The following is a 22,101-nucleotide window of genomic DNA, read 5'->3' as shown; positions in this document are numbered from 1 at the left end:
CCCTGCCCGCACCAGATCGCTCCCCCCTCTCGCACGACTCCTCTCTGTTCCCCATAGGGCCGCTCGCCCTCTCTCTCCTCCGGCCGCCCTCTCCTTCCGGCCTCCGCCGCCCTACTCCGGCCGCCCTCTCCCTCCGGCCTTCGAAGGTCGCCCCGCTCCCCCTTCACCAGTCGTTTTTCTCCCTCTGTCGTGCGCGGCGGCGGCGCATCTACCAGGGAGGTCGCGAGAGGGGTGAGTTTGTTCGTTCCTTCTCTGTCTCACGGCCATATCATTGATCTTGCTTGCTCTAGCGCTAATTCTGATTTGGAAAAGTAGATCCTGATCAAACTTGGTATAGATTTGTGGTGCACGCATGGAATTGTTTGATGCTGCTTGAGGAGGTAATAAATCTTTCTAGAGGCCCAAAGATTCAGGTCACCTTTCTAGGTATTTCAATTTCAGGCTTGCATTATTTCTAGAGGCCCAAAGATTCAGTTCACCTTTCTAGGTATTTCAATTTCAGGCTTGCATTATTTCTAGAGGCCCAAAGATTCAGTTCACCTTTCTAGGTATTTCAGTTTCAGGCTTGCATTATTTCTAGAGGCCCAAAGATTCAGTTCACCTTTCTAGGTATTTCACTTTCAGGCTTGCATTATTTCTAGAGGCCCAAAGATTCAGTTCACCTTTCTAGGTATTTCAGTTTCAGGCTTGCATTATTTCTAGAGGCCCAAAGATTCAGTTCACCTTTCTAGGTATTTTAGTTACAGGCTTGCATTATTTCTAGAGGCCCAAAGATTAAGTTCCCAGTCGGCGGCAAGCGGCCCTGCTACCCATGCCGGTGTCGACCTCAACTCGCAAGGGCCGGCGTCGGAGGGGTTCCCGGGGCTTGGGCTCTACAGAGCCTTCCTCCAGAGCGACGATGGCGAGCTCCTCCCTCGGTGCGTGAGGGGCTCCGGGCTCCCTCCCTATCGTGAATGACTTCCGTGATGAGTTAGCTCATTCTTTGTTTCATGAAGTGTTTTTTTATTTTGTGAAGCTTGATTGACGACTTGTATGTTTAAGTGGGATATCTCATTTGTATGGACAAAGTAAAAATTATCATGTTTTGCATGCTTGATTTGTATAGATGGTTCGTTTATGTCAATTGTGAGCGGGAGGAGGCCACAGAAGAGCCGGCCACACCAAGAGGGTGCTTGGATCCAAGGGACTTATTTTAGTCTGACTAAAAATAGTCTCTTTAAGAGGCTAAAGTTCCAAGCACCCCTGACTAAAGAGGGGCTAAAACTAGTCTTGAGACTAAAAAATTTTAGTCAGGGGTACCCCTACTAAAATGTGGATTAGTCCTCTCTCTCCTCATTTAACTCCTCTCCTTTAACACAGGCGAGTTCTGGATTGGAGGGTTTGGAGGATAATAAATGCTCATTAACTTGATTTTAGTCTCTTTAGTATTTGGATCCAAGCATGGGTGAGGCTAGCAAGTTTTAGTCCCACTACTTTTAGTCATGGAACTAAAACGTATCCAAGCACCCTCCAAATCCGGCAGGAAATAGGGTCCAAAGTAGTCAAATGATTGAGATAGAGCATTTATTGTCAATCTAACCCTGCCATCCATACACCTCTTTGGTTTAGAGTTAGTTCAGGGTTAGAATCTAACTCTAACCTCTAACTGAGTTAGAGTTCTCCTCGTCTCGGTTCATCGCCATCATACTTTCCCCATTCCTGTGTTTTCAGTATCCTGCGAATCAAAGAGGCCCTTTTTTTGCGGGAAAAATCAAAGAGGCCCTTAGACTGGTTTCGGTCCGGTCATTTTTTATAAACGTGTTATGTCCAAAATTTAATGAACGTGCTCCGGTTTCCACGAAAATAATCCGGTTTCATGTAGTAATTCATTCATTTATTTATTCTTCTGCGGGGGGTTTGCATGTAATTCGTGAGGTCTGAAATGTAAAGTACCCCGGCATATGCTCCGAGTCGTGCATGCACTACGACCCAGATGCTCTATGTCCCACATGTCGGCGAATGGGAGCACGTGGAAATAGCCTAGGAGTACATATAGGAGGATAAATGCGTGAAATAATATGTACTGTGAAGCGTAGCCGCGGTTCGAAAAGGAGACCTAAAGTGATGACAGCTATAGGTCGCACGCACCCAACTAGTGGTACTAGACATACGACTAATTTTTCCCTCAAAAAAAAGAGGCACGAGTGCTCAGTACTCCTATTCTATAAACACGAGTCCCATCTGACAACAGCGTCCGTGCTACAGCTAGCTCTCCTCCCTCGTTTCTCTCTTCTAATTCTAAACTCGGCCGACGCCCGGTGGGCGGGGTGGGTTTGCTCAACTGCGGCCCCACCTCACAGTGAAAACGTTACGACTGGAATAAAAATGCCATATACTCCCTCCGTTCATAAATATAAGCCTTTTTAGATACTATTTCAAATGGAATACAACATACAGATGTATGTAGACATAGTTTAGAGTGTAGATTCACTCATTTTGCTCCGTATGTAGTAGTCACTTGCTGGAATCTTTAGAAAGACTTATATTTGGGAACGGAGGGAGTACTATACTAATAAAACATTAAGGCCACGAGGCGATGCAGTGCTGGTTACAGGAGGCAAGAAGAGATGCATCCATCGACGACGTCCACCTCCTCGACTCAGGGCGCCGGCCCACCGAACGGCGCCTAAGTAGCAGCGGCTTTCGTGGCCAGGTCGACGTGCTTCTGAACAATGGCGTCCAAAGATTCCAGCCGCTGGAAGAAGGCCAACGTCTTTCTGTCCTCGCTTGCCTTGTAGTGGCCTATGTAGACGATTTCCTCGTAGACGTGGATGTGCAGGTCGACGGTTTCTTGCATGGCGAGGCGCTGCGCGGCGAGCGCGGCCTCGAGGTGCACATTCTTCGTCGCGACCTCCGGCACCTGCAGGGCCACCAGGGCTTGAAAGAGTTCGTCACCATGGAGGCCGATGAGGGTGGCAGGCAATGAGGAGCCTGGGCGCGCGGGCTGGAGCAGTACGGCAAGGTCGTCCGCGCGCTTCTTGACGGCGGTGAACTTGCGGATGGAGTTGACCATCATGTCGTCCATGCGAGAGGCGAAGCCGGCGTCGGCGAGGGCTACGATGCCTGCGGTCGCCAGCACCGTCTGGAAACGCTGCGCGGTGCGGGGCCGCAGGCCGGCGCCTTGGATGATTTGGCACAGCCGACTGCCGCTCGCGTCCATCGCCTCCATAGGTGCTTGTGGCTTCTGGTCACTTGGTCTTGGATTGGAGTGAGCAGTGTTGCGCAGAGACTTGGGAGTAGATGGATTGGAGTGGTGGGGCGCCTTTATTATATGAGAGTCCAAACTGTGTTGCATTCACATCGTGCTGGCTCTATTCTGCTTCTCCAATTAATTCCCTCTGCATGTAATTGAGGATGCATCATTGACCGTTCAACGTCTCGGGAACCGCTACCCTCTCCCTCCTTGGCATTCAAGCACCTATGGACCCGTCGACGACGAGGTGCCTATGGTGACTTCGTAAATTTCAAGATGATAGTGCCGTGCGTGTGTGCGTTCATAGGGGTGAGTGTATGCGCGTGTATATGAGCGCTTGCGTCTGTACTGTGTAAAAAAACGTAAATGCGTGTCAAAAAGAGACTAGTCAGTATACTCAATATTGTGCACCTCGGAGAGGAAAACGATAGAACTAGTACGTATTTATTTACGGTGCAGATTCACTCATTTTGCTCCATATGTACTCCGTCTCGGTGTAGTCTAGTCACTTGTTGAAATCTCTAGAAGGGCAAATACTCCTTTCTGGTTTACAGGGCTATACTAGCAAGTAGTTGTACGTACTAGTACAATAGTGGGCTCACATAGCAATTTTGTCTCATGCAAGAGCCTGGCTATATGCGTGCTCCAATGTTCGCAACTGCAACGTTCGGTTTGCGCTTGGCTCTTCGCCTCTTCGAGAAGACGAACAATGATGTTACTACTACTGCTTCTACAGTGTCGAATCCACTGCTGCATGTCCGTCCACCGCGAGCGGGACGGATAGCTTGTTGTAGAAGTACTACTAAGCAAAAGCCTGTCCTCGTTTGCGAGCAACCGCGCGCATGGGTGAGGGAGAAGGCGTGTAGTAAAATCAAGCTTCTCCTCGTTGTACGAGTTGACGCGACACATCATAGCACTGGCCCCACATGCTTGCCTCTAAACTTGGCTGAAAGACCCGCAGTGTACAATATATTTGCTGCAACCTCTAACATTTACCCACCACAAATTAAAATATATGTGGCCGTATGCATCGTTCTGATGCAGAGGCCGGGGAGTCCCCCCTTTTCGAAAAAAACAAATTAAAATATATATTCCTGTCTTGACCAGATGAGCGTGCAAACTACAATCACCAGGGTGTCAGGTAGGGCCAGAAGACTATTTTAATTTTTTTAAAAACTTCGAGACGGCCACATAGCATGGAGCCGACCCCAACGATTTTAAGCTTACAGGCACGGTACACGCTATCCTAGACTACTCTACACATGAAACTGCCACACGAGCGTCCGGGCTGCGCTTGGCTCTTCGCCTCTTCGGGAAGTCGAACAATGATGGAGTACTACTGCACTGGAGGAGTACTACAGTACGCTTCTGGCCATCTGACACCGATTGAACTGCTGCATGTCCACCGCGTGCGGGAGGGAGAGCGTGTAGCGAAAGCTTCTCCTAGTCTTGCCAGCCACCACGCTCATGGGCGAGGGAGGGACGCTCCTGCCTTTGCGTGTATGACAGGTGGGCCCGACAGGTGTGTGGCCAACCTGTCATACAGCCAAAGGCAGGTGCAGTTAAGTCCGCGAGGGAGAGGATAATCAAACTTCTCGTTGATGTACGAGTTGACGCGACACATCAAAGCACTGCACTCGATATATTTCAATAATTTGCGTTTACCGATGCATTAATTACAACGCATGCATGCATGCCGTGACTCTCCTTTTGATACTTGCATGTGTTGATTTAATGCACCTTGAAGTAGTATAAAATATGTGACGGTAAAGCTTTGTAATACCCCGGCCCAAGTCGAGAGATGGTTGTGCACGAGGAGGGCGAGATCATGCAGACCGAACAGGACCCGACGATGGAGCTCTCTAAGGTCTCGATGGACCTCACCGTGCTCCACTGCCCCTTGTGCCTCCGCCCCTTGACGCCTCCAGTGTATGAGGTTCGAATACACCTCGTCCGTTCGGCTGATTGAGCAAGGTGCAGGTTTCTTGATTGATGTGCTGTTCGATTGATTTCTGCAGTGCAAGGGAGGGCACCTGGCCTGCGCGGACTGCCGCGTCGAGCGCCCCGGGAACCAGCGGCAGTGCCAGAAGTGCGAGCGCGGCGGTGGCTTCGACGTGCGGAACACGGCGGTGGACTCCGTCCTTTCGTCGGTGAGGGTGGAGTGCCCGCACGAAGGCTGTGGGCTCTACGTCACTTACCACAAGCTCGCCGATCACCAGAGCGTGTGTCCGCTCGCGCCCTGCAAATGCCCCGTGCCCGTCTGCGGCTACGAAGGCCCGCCGCCGGCGCTCTACCACCACATCAGCACCGCGCATCCCATGCCCGTGCACAGGATCCAGTACGGCAAGGTGCTCCAGCTGCAAGTGCCACTGTCGGAGCCACGGCTCTTGCTGTTCGCGGAGGAGGACCGCCGCGCGTTTTTCTTGGTCGGCGGCGTGCTCGACATCGGCGCGCCTATCGCCGTGTCGGTCGTCTGCATCAGAGCGGGGGCGTCCCCACTGCCGCACTACGTGGCCAAGCTGTGGGCGAACGGCCCGCCGGGGGAGCCCAAAGGCACGACCGACGCCGTCAAGGTGGAAATGGAGGTGACAAGCAGCAAGGATCCCGGCGACGTCGACGTGCAGGAGCTGACCTTCTTGACAGTTCCGCCCAAGCTGCTGGCCGGGGCTAAGCTTGTGTCCCTCCACATTCAGATTGACAAGCTCACGTCCTAAATGTTTCTACAGTGCCTTCTGTTTATCTTAGTAATATGCTAATATAGGGATTACCTTGGTCTACTTTAGCTTAAGAAATGGTGGGTTTTGGTGGCGATGCAGCAATTACTTCGACATCAGATCAGTAATTTCCAACAGTCGAACGGATATTTTGTGTCTGTTGGATATAAAGTTCCTTTGGGTAAGAAGTACTACTTGTCATCAAAATGGATAAAAGGAGATGTATGTAGACGTATTTTAGTTCTAGATACGTCCCTTTTTATCCATTTTGATGACAAGCACTCCCTCCGTTCCACAATACATGCCTTCCATTTGTCAAAATATAGATGTATCTAGACATGTTTTAGTATATAGGTACATCCATGATAGAGCCAATCGGATGGTTGAGAACACTACAATTCGTAGCTACAGATGCGTGTGTGACTCCCAGATGCAGAGGCCGGGGGTCATCATCCTCCTTTTCGAGAAAAAACAGACGCGTGTGTGAGAGCTCGCCACGCGGCTATTCCTGTCGAACGCCCCATTAACCGTAAGATATGTATACGACGGTGCCAGTTATTGCACGTACACAGCAGTACTCCCTCCTTTCCGGTTTATAGGGCTTAATTCAAAAATCTCACCAACCAAGATGGTGAGTGGTGGAATATTTTTTGTAGTTTGCAAAAGCACCTAATTAATGCTCTTGTTTTTCTCAAAAAATTATGTTTATCAATGCATTAATTGCAATGCATGCATGCATAAAGTACATGCATTGGTCAATTTTCTCTTAATACTTGCATGCAATGATTTAATGCACCTTGGAATCTGAACATGTGTTGGGGAACAACCAAATTGAGCCTTATAAAATGGAAAAACTAAAATTTTGAGATAAGCCCTATAAAACCGGAAAGGAGGGAGTAGAAAAAGAAGTACTCCATCCGGGAATAGTGCCGCACTTCGAAACTAGAACCGTCAATAAATTTTGAGCTTGCGTCTCGTCACATTCCAAATTACTCCACGCTATATTGAATTGCAAACCTGTTCACACCGATCACAACCTAAACGGTTTCCCACTTAGGAGCGTATTAGTACCACGCTATATTGAATTGCAAACCTGTTCACACCGATCACAACCTAAACGGTTTCCCACTTAGGAGCGTATTAGTACTCGGTTATAAATACTAGTATGCCAAGATGACTGCACATTCCTCCTCAACTCCTCATCCACAAAAACAAACAAGTCATTCAGCATCCTTCCCTTGCGTCTGCCATGGCCAGCGTGAGTTCTGGGTCGAGAGATTGCCACCAGGGAGAGGCGAGCATGGAAGCGGAAGCACGAGAGATGCCCCGCCTCGCCGTGAGAGCAGCCGACATGTCCCGCCGCGCGTAAGTAGCAGCACGGAGGTCCCGTCGCGCCGTCGATGCAGCAGACTGGTCCGGCCGCGCCGCGGAAGCAGCAGAGATGTCCGCCGCGCCACGAATGCAGCAGAGATGTCCCGCCGCGCCGCGGCGGCCTAGGAAAATTTCTCGCGGGCAGGCGACGACTGTTACAGGCGCATGCATGCGATCGTCCATAGCCAGATGGATCAGATCTCCGGCTGGGCGAGGTTGCAGGACGACATGAAAGCCTCGTTTGAACAGGCTACCGGCGTCATCCGGCAACTAAGGGAGGGCAATGAGAGGCTCCGGGCCGAGCGCGACCTGCTGAGGGAGAAGATCGTCCGAAGTGCAGACCAGCAGGAGGAGACCAGTGCCTTGTTGAAGAGGACCGGCGTCATCGTCAAGAAACTTATGGACGAGAATGACATGCTCCGCAACGAGCGCCAAAGGCTGGTGGAGGAATCCGTGGATGTTCTCAAGCAGCGTCTTGAGGACACGAAAGAGCTCATCGCCGCTCGCCGCGGAGACTAGTTCCCGCGGCCTGCAGCAACGCATCAAGAAAGTAGAGATCAGCGAGCCAGATCCTTGTCTTCCTTCTTCTTTTGCCCTTGTGTATTTCGGGCGTAGCCGCATGTGGCTTTTTTAATTATCTTTCTAATTATGTAAGACAATTAATCGTCCTTATCTTTCTGTGGAAGATCAATGTTGCGAGGCTGGAATGAAGAAAACTCTTGCTGTGGCGACCCTGGCGTTGCTGTTCTTCTAGTTGCTGCTGGGCTTCCTTCAGTTTCCTGGTTTCTTTTGATGTAATAATCGGTTTAGGATGTGGATTGTGTCGTCGGTTGTGAAATGTTGGGTTCTAGCGCGGATGTTTGGCCTTTGTTGGCCTCTTGGGATGTTGCGATTTCAATCTGGTAGCTTTTAGTCCTTCGTGTTAGGCTGGAGTTGTGCTGAACTTCTTGTGAATTGTGGTGGTTTTCAGTAATGAAAATCGGAAGGGGCAAGCCCTTCTTTGATCAAAAAAATTAATCGTCCTTATATATTCATCAGTCTTGCTATAAGTCGCAGTAGATGCTATATAGGTCCGTCGGATCTTACATCAAGATCCGTGCTTTCAGATTTTCTTTTTTCTCTCTTAAATCTCAGTCGAGTGAGACATAGCCACGCCATTAAACAGAGGCTCGGGCGCCATTAATGGAGACCTTGGGAGAGAGGTGGACGGCAGATGGAGGTCAAAGGGCTCTCCTCCCGATAAGCACGCGCAGGGGTCTGATCGCACGCCTCTCGTACTCAAATAGCTACCCTGCACGGCGCCTCCTAGCTAATAAAAAATGGGGACGCGTGGCGGCACGTAAATGGTACTAGTAAGTAGAACGCCCACGGTTTCAATAATACTTGTGTTTCCGATTGTAACGTGACAGCACTTGTTCCAAAATGACTTTGTTGATTGTTAATGTGTGCGCCTTCGCAAATCGGACTGCAAATTTACCACAGCATGTTGGTGCCATGTCATGGCACCAAGCCAAGTTTCATTATTTTCATGCGTGTTTTGGATTTACAGGAATTAAAAAACTAAGTTTCTCAATGTTTCCAACCCAGCCACGACGCCCAGAATTTTGAATTTCATTCCCATTTCTTGCATGGAACCTAGAAATTTACCCGAGGACACACATGTGATTTTTCAACCAACTTTGGTGCACTGGAACATGTGCTTGTATTTCAAATTTGAATTATGCACACAAAGGTGACACGTTCCCTCCCAGAACCACGAGCCTTCTTGAGAGAAGCTCCGATTTGCAAGAAGCTTATACCAAAATTTGTTCCTATTCGGCCAATTTTTTTTACCACGGCATGGTACTACCATGACATGACACCATGCCAAGTTTCATGATTTTAAAACCAAGTTTCTCAATGTTCTCGACCGAGCCACGATGCCCAGATGTTTGAATTTTATTCTCATTTTTTGCATGGGACCTACTCCCTCCTTCCATCTATATAGGGCCTAATGTGTTTTTCAAGACAGCCTTTGACTATTGACAAGATTAATAGCACATGAGATGTATACTATGAAAATTATATTATTGGAAGCTCCTTTGACATACAAATTTGAAGGTATGCTTTGTGTAAGTTGCATGTCATATATTATTGCTCTAACGTTTGGTCAAAGTTAGCCTCGAAAAACGCATTAGGACCTATATAGATGGAAGGAGGGAGTAGAAATTCACCCGAGGACACAAATGTGATTTTTCAACCAACTTTGGTGCACGGGAGCATGTGCTTGTAGTTCAAATTTGAATTATGCACATTAAATGACCAAAAACTCAATTAATGTGTAAATAAGGCCAAACGAAGCCGGAATAATTCCAAAATTTAACAGGGCACTCATGTAGTTCTATGTTGCCTTTGTAAATAAACTCAAGGGGGACAACGTATATCGTTTCGCACTCAAAGGTGGCACGTTCCCTCTCAGAACCACGAGCCTTCTTGAGAGAAGCTTCGGTTTGCAAGAAGCTTATACCAAAATCTGTTCCTATTCGGCCAATTTTTTTACCACAACATGGTAGTACCATGACATGACATCCATGCCAAGTTTCATGATTTTCAGACGTGTTTTGGATTTACAAGAATTTTAAAACCAAGTTTCTCAATGTTCTCGGCCGAGCCACGATGCCCAGATGTTTTAATTTTATTCTCATTTCTTGCATGGGACCTAGAAATTCACCCGAGGACACAAATGTGATTTTTCAACCAACTTTGGTGCACGAGAGCATGTGCTTGTAGTTCAAATTTGACTTATGCACATTAAATGACCAGAAACTCAATTAATGTATAAAAAACGACAAACGAACCCGGAATAATTCCAAAATTTAACAGGGCACTAATGTAGTTCTATGTTGCCTTTGTTAAGAAACTCAAGGGGGGGCAGCGTATATCGTTTCACACTCAAAGGTGGCACGTTCCCTCTTAGAACCACGAGCTTCCAAATCGGCCCAATTTTTTACCACAACATGTTAGTGCCATGACATGACACCATGCCAAGTTTCATGATTTCCAGGCGAGTTTTGGATTTACATGAATTTAAAATCAAAGTTTCTCGATGTTCTCGGCCGAGTCATGACGCCCAGATGTTTGAATTTCATTCTCATTTCTTCCATGGGACCTAGAAATTCAACCAAGGACACACATGTGATTTTTCAACCCACTTTGGTGCACCGGAGCATGTGCATGCAATTCATATTTAGATTATGCACATTAAAAGTCCAGAAACTCAATTAATGTATAAAAAGGCCAAATGAACCCGAAATAATTCCAAAATTTAACAGGGCACTCATATAGTTCTATGTTGCCTCTGTAAATAAAATCAGGGGGAGGCAGCGTATATCGTTTCGCACACAAAGGTGACACGTTCCCTCTCGGAACCACGAGGCTTGTTGAGAGAATCTCCGGTTTTGCAAGAGGCTTATACCAAAACTTGTCCCAATTCAGCCAAAAATTATACGTATGAAAACAGGGTTTTGATTATCCCAAACATCTCGCTACCTAGACCAATAATGTACTATGATTTGAATTCAACATAAAATGGATACAAATATTTGAATTGGAGAGCGTATGGTACATGTAGTTCATAGTGAAATATGATTACTGCTATATGTATGTTTTTTGTTATCAAGATAATATTTAAATTATTGTATAACTTGACAACAATCGTATTCAAATAAGGAAAATTGATTCAAATTTAGTCCATATGGTAGACGACAATATATATGTTCACATGGTGGAGTAAAATGTTCATATATGATGGAAGATCAAAATGTACGACTACATCAATTATAAACCGCAAGGTCACCTAACGATATATTCGAATTCAACATAACGTGGATTCAAAAATTGAAATTCGAGATCATGGCATCTGTAATCATATAAAAAGGGACATTACTCTTTCTTTGGTGGGAATTGATTTGTTTTTTGTTGTTGTTGAGGGAAGTGCGAATCGATTTGGTACTGTGCAGGGTAATCTTGTTCTCCCGATTTTTTTTACATTTTTCTTGTAGTTTTTTCAATGGCATCTATAGCAATATAGTAAAAGGGGACATGACTCTCTTGTGTCTTGTATGAATTGTTTTTTTACACGTTAAGTTTGTTCTGCCGAACAAGGAATCCGCACCTTGTTATCCCGAAATTTTCAAGCTCGAGTATCTTTTGTCTCACCTGCTTTGAAACTCCCGCTTCTTCAACCCGCGCCGCGCCTTGTTATCCCGAAATTTGGACGCGCGCGAGAACTCCCTCCTCATCCGAAATCGCTCCCGCAGCCCAGACACGCGAAATCCCCCTTCTACCCCTCAGCCGGAAATGAAGCTCCACGTCGCGGTGTCAAAACCGGTGGGGGTACGCTGGTAACTTACCCTACATTTCGGACAAGCGCGTCCCTAAGCTTGGCTCCCCCTCCCCCTTCGCCCCCCCATTCGTACACCGAGGCCGCCAAAACCCGCGAAACCCCACGCTCCTCCGTCGGCCTCCCGACCGCCGCCCAGCCGGAGACTCTTCCCCGACTACGTCGTCCACCGCAACAGCTCGCCGTCCCTCATCCACCGCACCGGATGAGGATCCGTTGTCGATCTCGTCGTCCCGCCGGATCAGCCGCCCCGTCCTCCACCTCCAAGGAGCTTCCCCGACGTTCGCCTCGTCTATCGCGCCACCTCAATCCCCACAGCGCCGTCTTGACCTGCCCCACCGGAACCGCAGCACCCTCACCAATTCCTCCGATGAAGCCGAGGCCAACTCGGCGCCACCAAGGAGGTTCTGCACTCACCGCTGCATTTTATCTTTTATTCGATCTCACGGGGCTGCCGGTGCTCGATACCGAGCAGACATGGCGTGTCTCCATCGACGGCGCCGTCGCCGGCCACATCATCCACGGCGTCTCTCCCCCATGTCGTTGCTTCCTCGGCGGCGACTTCCACAACGGCACTAGCTGCAGCTGCTCCGGCTCTCGCTCGCGCTGCGGCTCTGTTCTTGCTGTCGGTCGCGCTGCTGCACTGCTCCTGCTTTCGTTCGTGCTGCTGCTCTGCTCTTGCTCTCGCTTGCGCTGCTGCTGCTGCACGACCTCCGGCAGCTACAGGAGTTGCTGCTTTAGCACTCGCTCGCGGTGCTACTGCACGACTTGCTCTCTGCTAGTGCGTTCCCTGCTCGAGCGTCTGCTGATTTAGATCACTGCTTCTCTGCTACTAGTGCTCGAACGCCCTAAACATCTATTGCAATGCTCTGTTACTAGTTCAATCAGTTTCGACAGTAAAATTCAGTTTCGACTGTGAAGTTCATTTTCTTCAGTTAAGTTCAGAGTGAACAGTACTTACAGCATCTGTCGGAGCGGCCGTGGCGCGGCTGATGCGTTTTACATCTAGCACTTTTTGGTGATGTATTTTACATCATCTATTGCAGATGATATTAGGGTCCCACTTCAGATTAACGTTGTCTGTCTTGTCATGCTTCAGCCTCGTCGCCGTACACCTTAGCGGAGCTGCTCCAACGACGGAACCGTCCATCACAGCGGAGCAGTACCCTCGGCGCCGTTTCCAGAGGCCTCGGATCTTCTTCCCCGCCTCCGACAGTCACACCAGCATCATCACCATCCTCCACGTCCAACCCAATGATGCTGAGGTCCACAAGGCTATGCCAAAGAGGTTGTACACTCGTCGCATCACTTTGTTTCTCCATTCCTCTGTTCTTCCAATTCATGTGAGCCAAACACCCAGGTTGACTGAAATCCTATGTTTCCAAATGCTCTGTTTTGCACGTGCATTCCTATCCTATTCCTGTGTTTTTCCTGTCCCTGCGTTTATAGAATCCTCCAATTCTAAGGAGCCCTTACAGATTTACTTCATTTTCAGATAGGCGTCAAAGAAAACTCTGTGTGTTATGTCCTGCTCCTGCCGTGCCGTCATCCACCCCACCTGAGGTGCACCATCGACAGAAGCGTTCACTGCAGCAGAGATCCCCCTGCAGACTTCCTTTCGCCGCCTCAGATCATCTTCCCCGTTGCCGGCAGCCACGCCAACTGCATTACCATCATCGACTGAGCAGATGAACCTGAGGACTACACAGTTCCGGAAGAGAGGTCGCAGTCTTTCGTGTTTGCTTACGTTATACATCGGTTATTATTACCTGCTACTTTATCGTTCAATCTTGAGTTTTGAATTGCCCATGGGTCTCATATCGAGCCAGCAACGAATAGTATCTGTCTACTATCTGGTTCATCTGGGGTCTTCTATGTGGTTCATGTTGGGTGGGCAACAAACAATAGATGATCCATTGTCTATCTTTTTAAACTGAAGCTATAATCTACCTGCTATCATTAGTTTTGGATCCATCCACTCGTTTGCTACCATCAGTCTTGATTTTTGCATGCACCCCTTAGGCCTTACAAAATCTAACTATTTTTTTATTATGCATGTCAGATATTGTACACAATCGTACTGAACATGTAGAGAAAAAGAGAAGACCGTTGCGTGCGAATATAATGTCATGCAGACGCCGCTCCATGGTGGGCGAAGTGCCCCCCCTCCTGCATTTCCAGATTGTATTCCAGAGGAAGATAACTGTTCAGATGGAGATTCAGAAGGAGCCGACCACGCCTGTTTACCACCTGAGGTGTTTGCTCTAACCTGGCATGCTGATGTTGGTCATATCATGCATATGGCGCCTTGCATTGCTTACATTATACATCTTATATGTCATCAGCTTAGTTTAGATTTGCTTTGTGTGAATGCCACCTGTTTGGTTTCTATATCATACTCCCACCATTCCTAAATATTTGTCTTTTTAGAGATTTCAACAAGTGACTACATACGGAACAAAATGAGTGAATCTACACTCTAAAATATGTCTATATACATCCGTATGTGGTAGTCCATTTGAAATCTCTAAAAAGACAAATATTTAGGAACGGAGGGAGTATATGGGAATTATGCAATGCCATCTTCTTTAGCCAGGCATCATATACGTGAATCATGCAATGCCATCCTGTTTAGCCAGTCATCGTATATGTGAATTGTATTGTGCCATATTTTTTTCCATAATGTATTCCATTTGTCAACAATGTTTATACATTCATCTACTCTTCCTGTGCATCAGCCATTTGAGTCGGTCATGGGAAAATCTGGAGTGAAAACAAGGTCTTCTGAGCAGTCAGTGCTACCTGTCGATGCAGATTTCTTGCTGGTTACAGATAGCTCCTCAGAGGAGGATTCAGAGAGAGATGACCAGTCGTATTCCCCCCCCCCCGAGGTGCATGCTCTAACTTGGCTGGGTTATATTGCTCATATCATGCATATGGTGTCTTGCATTGCCATGCCATCTGCTTAGATTAGACATGCTTTGTGTGAATGCCTCCTGTTTGCTTTCTATATCAGATATGTGAATTATGCAATGCCATGTTTTTCAGCCAGTTATCATATATGTGAATTATGCACCGCCATGGAGCCAGGCATCATATATGTGAATTATCTCATGCCATCTTTTTTTTCATTACGTATTCCATTTGTCGACAATCTGTGTATATTGAACTACTCTTCATGTGTATCAGCCATTTGAGCCGGTTATGGAAAAATCTGGAGTGAAAACAAGGTCTTCAGAGCAGGCAATGGTACCTGTTGAAGCATATATCTCGATGGTTACAGGGAGCTCCTCAGAGGAGGATTCAGAGACAGATGACCAGTCCTATATCCCACCTGAGGTGTATGCTCTAAGTTGCAATGTTTATATTTCTCATATGATGCATATGGTGTCTTGCATTGCTTAGTTTAGACATCATATGCACAATATTGAATTCTATCTGCTTAGTTTAGAGATCATACATGCGAGTGCCAGCTGCTTAGTATATGAATCAATTATGTCAATTATATCATGCCATCCTGTATACTTAGACAACATGTATGTGAATTATTTCATCCCAACCTATTTTAGAAAGACATCATATAGTTTTGTCATGTCATCCTGTTTAGGTACTCATCATATGTTGAATTATGCCATTATATCCTGTTAAGTTATCCATCATATATCTGAAACTGTGTCATGCTATCCTGTTTAGTTAGGCATCATATATGTGAAATTGTGTCATGCTGTCCTGTTTGGTTAGACAACATATATGTGAATTACCACATCTGTCTATCATACAATGTCTGTACGTTCAATTTCTTTTCTTGTTTATCAGCCATTTGAATTGGAGGGGGTGATGGCAGTATCTAAGGGAGCAAAAACCCGTTCTTCACAAAAGACAGTGCTACCCGTCGATGCAGATAGAACCATGGTTGTACTGGCCCACAAACTAGCCCCACCACACATAATCGAGACTCTTCCAGATTGCACACTTACACCGTTGGGCAGAGAACCAGCTACAACCCATCTAACCGCAACCCCAGCGGATAGTAACCCACTTATAGTTGACAAAGCACCATGTCCACCACAGAGTACCCCCACACGAGCAGTTTGTAAAGCTACTGCAGTGCCCAAAGCACGAAGACCACCACAGCTAACCCAAACTCCACGTTTAAAGCAGAAGAGCAACTGTTCTCAGGTCAGATTCCGTAGCTATGGTCCATACTCCTTTGCTGTTGCATCACTGTATTTACTCATACCAACTACTTTCGAATTTGAAGGATCCAATTGAAACTCCAATGGCGCAACAGGTATGTTTTAAACCTATTTCTTTAACTGGATTGCTGTTCTAACTTCTTGCTCTATGTTGATTTCAGTTTAAGTTGTATAAACAGTTATGTTCTCATGTGATGCACATTACAAGTGCTGCCAATGCTGTGTAGTTTCTCACACTTATATTCTGTCTATGCTGCTGTGTCTTAAAAATATATGAGTTGAACTGTGTCTCTATCTTGATTAGGGAACATAAACTAGAATGATATGGACAATACAGTGACCATAGTACATAGATATATGTTTGTTTCATGCTGTTATCCTGTCCACCTTACTACTGAACCGGTTTACCAAAATGAGTTTCGTATACTACAAGCTAAACCTGTGATGTGTCTGCTTGTTTCTCTTGTAGTATGCAAACAGAATATTGGAGAAGAGCACCCCACTATGCAATGGTAGAGAAAGTAATGCAGATAAGGTTCAAGATAGTGAGACAACCCTGTTGGTCTCCAAGAAAGGTGATAAAAACGATCTTGTAGACAGTGAGAAAACCCCACAGTCCTGCGTTGATGTAGTGTTCGAGTTACTGGCCAGTACCGCTGGCACAAGCTCTTCGAACTCGCTGCCTGAATCACTTCGGCTTCTTCAGTCTCAGCTACAAGCTGAAAGGCATCAGTCAGCTGTGCTGCGGCAAGAAGCCGAAGGACTGAGGAAGTCCCTGCAGAATTCAGATGCGTACTTTCTTGTGCAACAGCAAGCGCTGGAGGATTTAAGCGCCAAACAAGAGAAAGTTAATAAGCTTGCTAAGCATCTTGCCAGCATTATGGGTACCCAGGATATTGTTTCTTGAACTCTTCTGAAGTGGTTTCAGTTCTGGACTTGTTTTGCTGCGGCGTTTATATGCTGCTTTGTTCCCTATATTTGCACTGGTGGCGAACTTTGATGCCCAGTGGATGTAATATGTGTAATAGCCGTGATAGCCTAGCATAAGTTGCTTGCTTATTTATTTCCTTGTTGTCTTGTTTATTTGTTTGCTTGTAGTCAGTGCAGTTCTTTTTCCGCGGTTTGCTAGTGGCTGCAATAACCTATTTTTTAAAACTAGGCCACAATAACCATGGGCTAATATTTACTGTAGTGACACTGGGCCTCCTACGGGCCGTAGAAACAGTGGGCCTTCTACGGGCCGTAGAAACAGTAGGCCTTCTACGGGCCGTAGAAACAATGGGCCTTCTACGGGCCGTATCATCAATGGGCCTTATACGGGCCGTATGATCGATTGGCCAAACATGGGCCAATAACAGGCCGCATTATGGCCGTAAACGGGCTAGAGTTGGAATCGTCCGTTCATGGGCCGACCATAACGGGCCATCGTTAATAGGCCGTATTTGATGACGCTATGAAAACGGCCCAACGTATTAACGGACCACAAACGGGCCGACTGTAACCACGGGCTGAATTTGGCCCACAAGCAGAAAATGACAGTAACGGGCCGTAAGTAAACGAATGCTGGAAATGAGCCCAAGAATAAATGGGCTCTGAGAAGGCCGAAAGATAACATGGGCTGGAAACGGCCCAACGGAATAACGGGCCGTTAATGGGTATAAAGTGATACACTGTTCATTACGGGCCAGTTTCACCACGGGCCGTTAATGGGTGTAAAGTGATACACTGTTCATTACGGGCCAGTTTCACCACGGGCCGTTAATAGGCCAAGAGTTACATAGGGCCTCATATGGGCCGAAAGACGTCATGGGCCATACATGGGCCAGAAGTGAAAACGGGCTGGAATCATATTGGATGGCCCAGATGACGCTACTGGGCCTAATTCGGATAGGGCGTAACGGGCCTTGGGTTAGCGGGCTGTAAATGGGCTATATGCGAACAGGCCGTTAACAGGCTTTCCATGGGCCGGCCCGCCACCTTTTGACCAAGTCAAACGGGCCGGCCTTTTCACAGGAATGGGCCTCTGTTGGGCCGTGCCACGTGTCGACGTATCATAGGCGCCTTCCGTCCAATGAGTGGATGACATCTGTCCCAACGATGAGCCGACACGTGTTTCCTCCAGCCAATGATGATTTTACACGTGGAAAATCCCCATTGGTCGGGGCTGTTAACGGGTTATCGGATCCAAAACCCGACCCGATAGCTTAACGGCGTTCCGTTGCGGTGGATGCCACGTGTCGGTCACCCTTGACGAAAGCACTTCTGTGACGCGCGATTTATCGTCATGGAAGTGGACACTTCCGTGATGATAATTTTGGTAATGTCATGGAACACTTCTACGACAGCACAGGTATGACTATCTTGATTCTGTCATAAATTTATCATGGATGTACATGCATGACAGAAAACGCGACCTACTGTGACAAACACGTATCATCACGGAAGTGTATTTTTTTTGTAGTGCCTCCTGTCTCATGTTGTCGCCTACCGCACAGACGAGGTACCATCGTCACCTTGTAGAAGATGACGGCCGACGAGATCAGCGGGGTCATCTCCCATGCACCAAAATAGCTTGTTGCATTGAAGCTTCTGCTGTCGTCGAGATGAGCAGGTCGGGGCACCACATCACATTGCATTGCAGCTTTGCCGCCGGCAAGAACCGTCGGTCGCAGACTTCTCATGCGACTTCGACCCCCACCACCATAGGTTTGCTATCAAACCATCGACTACATATCGACATGGTGCAAAAAATAATTCAGAGAGATGTTTATCTTGTTAATTTTTCATCAGCATCACCCCATCTCATCAAGTTTGCATTTGAACTGAGATGTGATTTCTCTGTTCGATGTTGTGTAGTGTTGGTAGTGAGGTGTTTAAATGGAGTAAGAAACCGGATATGCAAGTAGCGATAATGGTTGTCGTACCGATAACGATTGTACTAACAAAGATGAATATAGTAGCGACAACGAATCATGGTTGTCATATGATAGCTTACCTACGAAGGACTTTCAATTAATGAGGATGGTGCATGCACTGAGAACGTAAGTGACGTGTAGGTTGATTTGTGTTTTTTATTGGCAAATAACCGCATGACAACTTACATGTCTTTATTTTTTTTAATCTACGGGAGATGTAGATGTTCAGAATAAGCAAAATGATTTTTCGTAATCTTTCGCCCATAACAATAAAGACAAATGGCCCAGAGGTTATATATATGGGCTTGTCTAAAAAAAAGTTATATATATATATATATATATATATATATATGGGCAGTTCCCCTAAAAAAGTTATATATGGGCAGTTACCACTAAAAAAACCTAAAAAAATTATATATGAACAGCGTTCACCTAAAAACAAGTTAATGGACAGCATGCGACTGACCGAAAGCCCAGAACCGCTGCCCCGACCGGGTCGCGAGCTTCTTGGCGGCCACGCCTCCCTTGCTAGGGTTCTGGGGCTTGTCGTAGCGGCCCCGTTACCTCCTGCCCGTATAAGAACGTCCATCACGCAGCGGTTGACACCAACACCAAGCACAACCCGTCCAGAGGAGAGCAAGAGAGCCATCGACGAGACGGCAAGATGCAGATCTTTGTGAAGACGCTGACCGGGAAGACCATCACGCTGGAGGTGGAGTCCTCGGACACCATTGACAACGTCAAGGCCAAGATCCAGGACAAGGAAGGTATTTATGTGACAGAGCATATAGCTAAAAACTGTGTGATGTACTATCTCTCTGAGCTAGATAAAACTTTTCAGCTCATCCGAGGTTAGATAGCTTTGGATCGGCTTGTTGGTTCCTGAGTGTTAACCCGCCGTAGGACCACCTGGATGGTACATAGACCAGATTAGTTTATCATCTCTCTTTCTCTCTCTTGGGACGAACTAATTGTGGAAGTTTCTGTTTTGCTATAGGTATCCCGCCGGACCAGCAGCGTCTCATCTTTGCGGGGAAGCAGCTCGAGGATGGCCGCACTTTGGCCGACTACAACATCCAGAAGGAGTCGACGCTTCACCTGGTGCTGCGCCTCCGTGGCGGCAGCAGAGGTCAATACCCCAAGAACCTCGAGCCCAACCTCCGCATCCTTGCTCAAAAGTACAATGAGAATAAACTAGTCTGCCGCAGGTACGCAGCTCATGGACTGATCTTTTGCTTCTTTTGGTCTGCTCGGTGATACGCATGCATGAGTGTGTAGATAAATGTGTCCTTGTTGTTCAAGGTGTAGATTTGAATAGCTAGCCAAACAGAGGTTGATCGAGGCACCTCTCACCTTCAATTTAGCATCTTGTTTTTTTTTTGCAATTACTAGAATGTAATTCGAACTCACCAGCGGTTTTGGTTTGCCTGGGTTTATTGCTGATTTCTATTTCTATGAACAATGGAATTAACTAGATGGTTAATATGTAGATCATTAATTAGGGTGTGGCTAGATCTCAGTCGACTAACAAGTCTCAGTCCAGTCGCAAAAAAAAAGACTAACAAGTCTCGGTCAAGTTACAAAACATATAAAAAAATACACGGATCTCCATGTAAGATCTCATGAATATAGTGATTAAGACTTCTTTAAATCTTAGTTGACTAGTACTAAGATTTAGCAATCCCGCAAGAAAAAAATTGACATCTAGCGGCACTCTAGTCAGGATTATATATACTTTGCTTTTTGTACTAAGTTTTTCATCATTGCGTTGCAGGTGCTATGCACGCCTACCCCTCAGGGCCACCAACTGCCGCAAGAAGAAGTGTGGACATAGCAATCAGGTAAAGAGAACCTTATTTCCCCGTGTTATTGAAGTGCTTTACGAACCCCTTTACACAGAGGCTATCAAGTATCAATTGTCCACGTTCTTGGTTATCATATCACCATATATCTTGTTCTTGCCTTCTCTTGAGTAGTTGTTCTTGGTTACTATATTTAGATTTGTCAACATTGTATGAAGTTGTTGTGCAAAATAATTGCATGCAGATGATAACTAACTGAATTATTTTGATTAATTGTTTATTTTTGTTCTGATATTTTTTACCGTTCTCTTTCAGATAAGGGAAAAGAAGAGGTTTATGTCCAAGTTTGGGAGCGATTCTTGAACATTGGAAATGATGCTAAAGCAACCATCTACCTTCGTATATAATTTTTAGTTTGGAAGTCATGTTTGGTTTTGCTAAATCGTCTAACTCCATATATATTGGAGTCAGAGTCCGGATTTTGAACCTATATATGTATATGCTTTAGACCATTATATCTATCAAATATCCATATTATACAGAGTTGTTTATTTTGAGAGCTTTTTATCGTAATGTTTGTTTTGAGAGATATTTACAAGCTGTTTGTATTGACATTCGGGCACCCGGCCGATAGGTTAAATCTGCCCACTATAGGATCTACAAGTCATTTATTTTTCAGGTTCTCAAAGGCTCCAAACTATCCTTAGAGCATCTCCAGCCGTTCGGCCCCGACCTAGGCAGCGCCCCCGCTCGCAAAAAAAGCCACATATCCGGCGATCACAGCGGCCCAGTTCGGCGATCGAATGAAAAGTTCGGCGTACAAAAAAGAAAGGGCGCGCGTACAACGCGCATCACACGGCGGGGTCGGCCTCCGGCGTCGGCGGAGTCGGAGTTGGCGTGCGCGGGCATGGCGGTGTCGGAGTTGCTTCTGTGCTGGGCGGCGTTGGCGCGACGTCTGCGCTGCTGGGCGTCGTCGAGGAATCATCGCTCGGGCTTGGCGGCGGCGGCGTGGGAGTTGGCAGCGCCGTCGACGGCAGCTGGTTCAGGATGAGGCCGCGCTCCGCTATGAATCACGCCTTGAGCTTCTCGTCGGTGCTCTAGAGCATATATATCTGCCCCGCCCATGAGAAACGCCAGGTCGGTGTCCCTCTTCTTCGCGGCGACGTTGGTCCGGAGCAGGTCGAGCTTGACGGCGCTGTTCATCATCAACGCCGACCACCGCGCCTCGGCCTTCTCTTCATGCAGGGCGGCCCGGGCCTAAACGTCGGCGACACAACGCTCAATGGACTCGTGCATCCGCGCCGTTGCCGACTCGGCGTGTTTCCCCTTTTTGGTCCCTTTGTTGCCATCGGGGCGCCCTTCACTCGCGCCCGGCGTCGGCGCGTCCGGCTGGTAGGTCTCCTTGGCCTTGGCGAGGTTGCGCCGGACCTCCGCCCACTTGTCGCACTTCTCGATCCGCTTGAAGACGTGGAGGTACTTGAAATCTTGGT

General features: G+C 47.1%; 1 protein-coding gene across 1 annotated transcript; it reads left to right on the top strand.

Annotated features, from left to right (window-relative positions):
* Window positions 1–19,374: 19,374 nt before the first annotated feature.
* LOC123054569 (ubiquitin) lies at window positions 19,375–21,152 on the top strand. The gene is made up of 4 exons (XM_044478362.1): window positions 19,375–19,576; window positions 19,807–20,017; window positions 20,584–20,650; window positions 20,927–21,152. The coding sequence occupies exons 1-4, from the start codon at window positions 19,474–19,476 to the stop codon at window positions 20,972–20,974; spliced, it is 429 nt and encodes a 142-aa protein (XP_044334297.1). The 5' UTR covers window positions 19,375–19,473; the 3' UTR covers window positions 20,975–21,152.
* Window positions 21,153–22,101: the final 949 nt, after the last annotated feature.

Source organism: Triticum aestivum, chromosome 2D, assembly GCF_018294505.1.
Source record: "Triticum aestivum cultivar Chinese Spring chromosome 2D, IWGSC CS RefSeq v2.1, whole genome shotgun sequence".
NCBI lineage: Eukaryota > Viridiplantae > Streptophyta > Magnoliopsida > Poales > Poaceae > Triticum > Triticum aestivum.
Note: the sequence above shows the minus strand (reverse complement) of the source record. Positions and strands in the feature narration are given on the sequence as shown.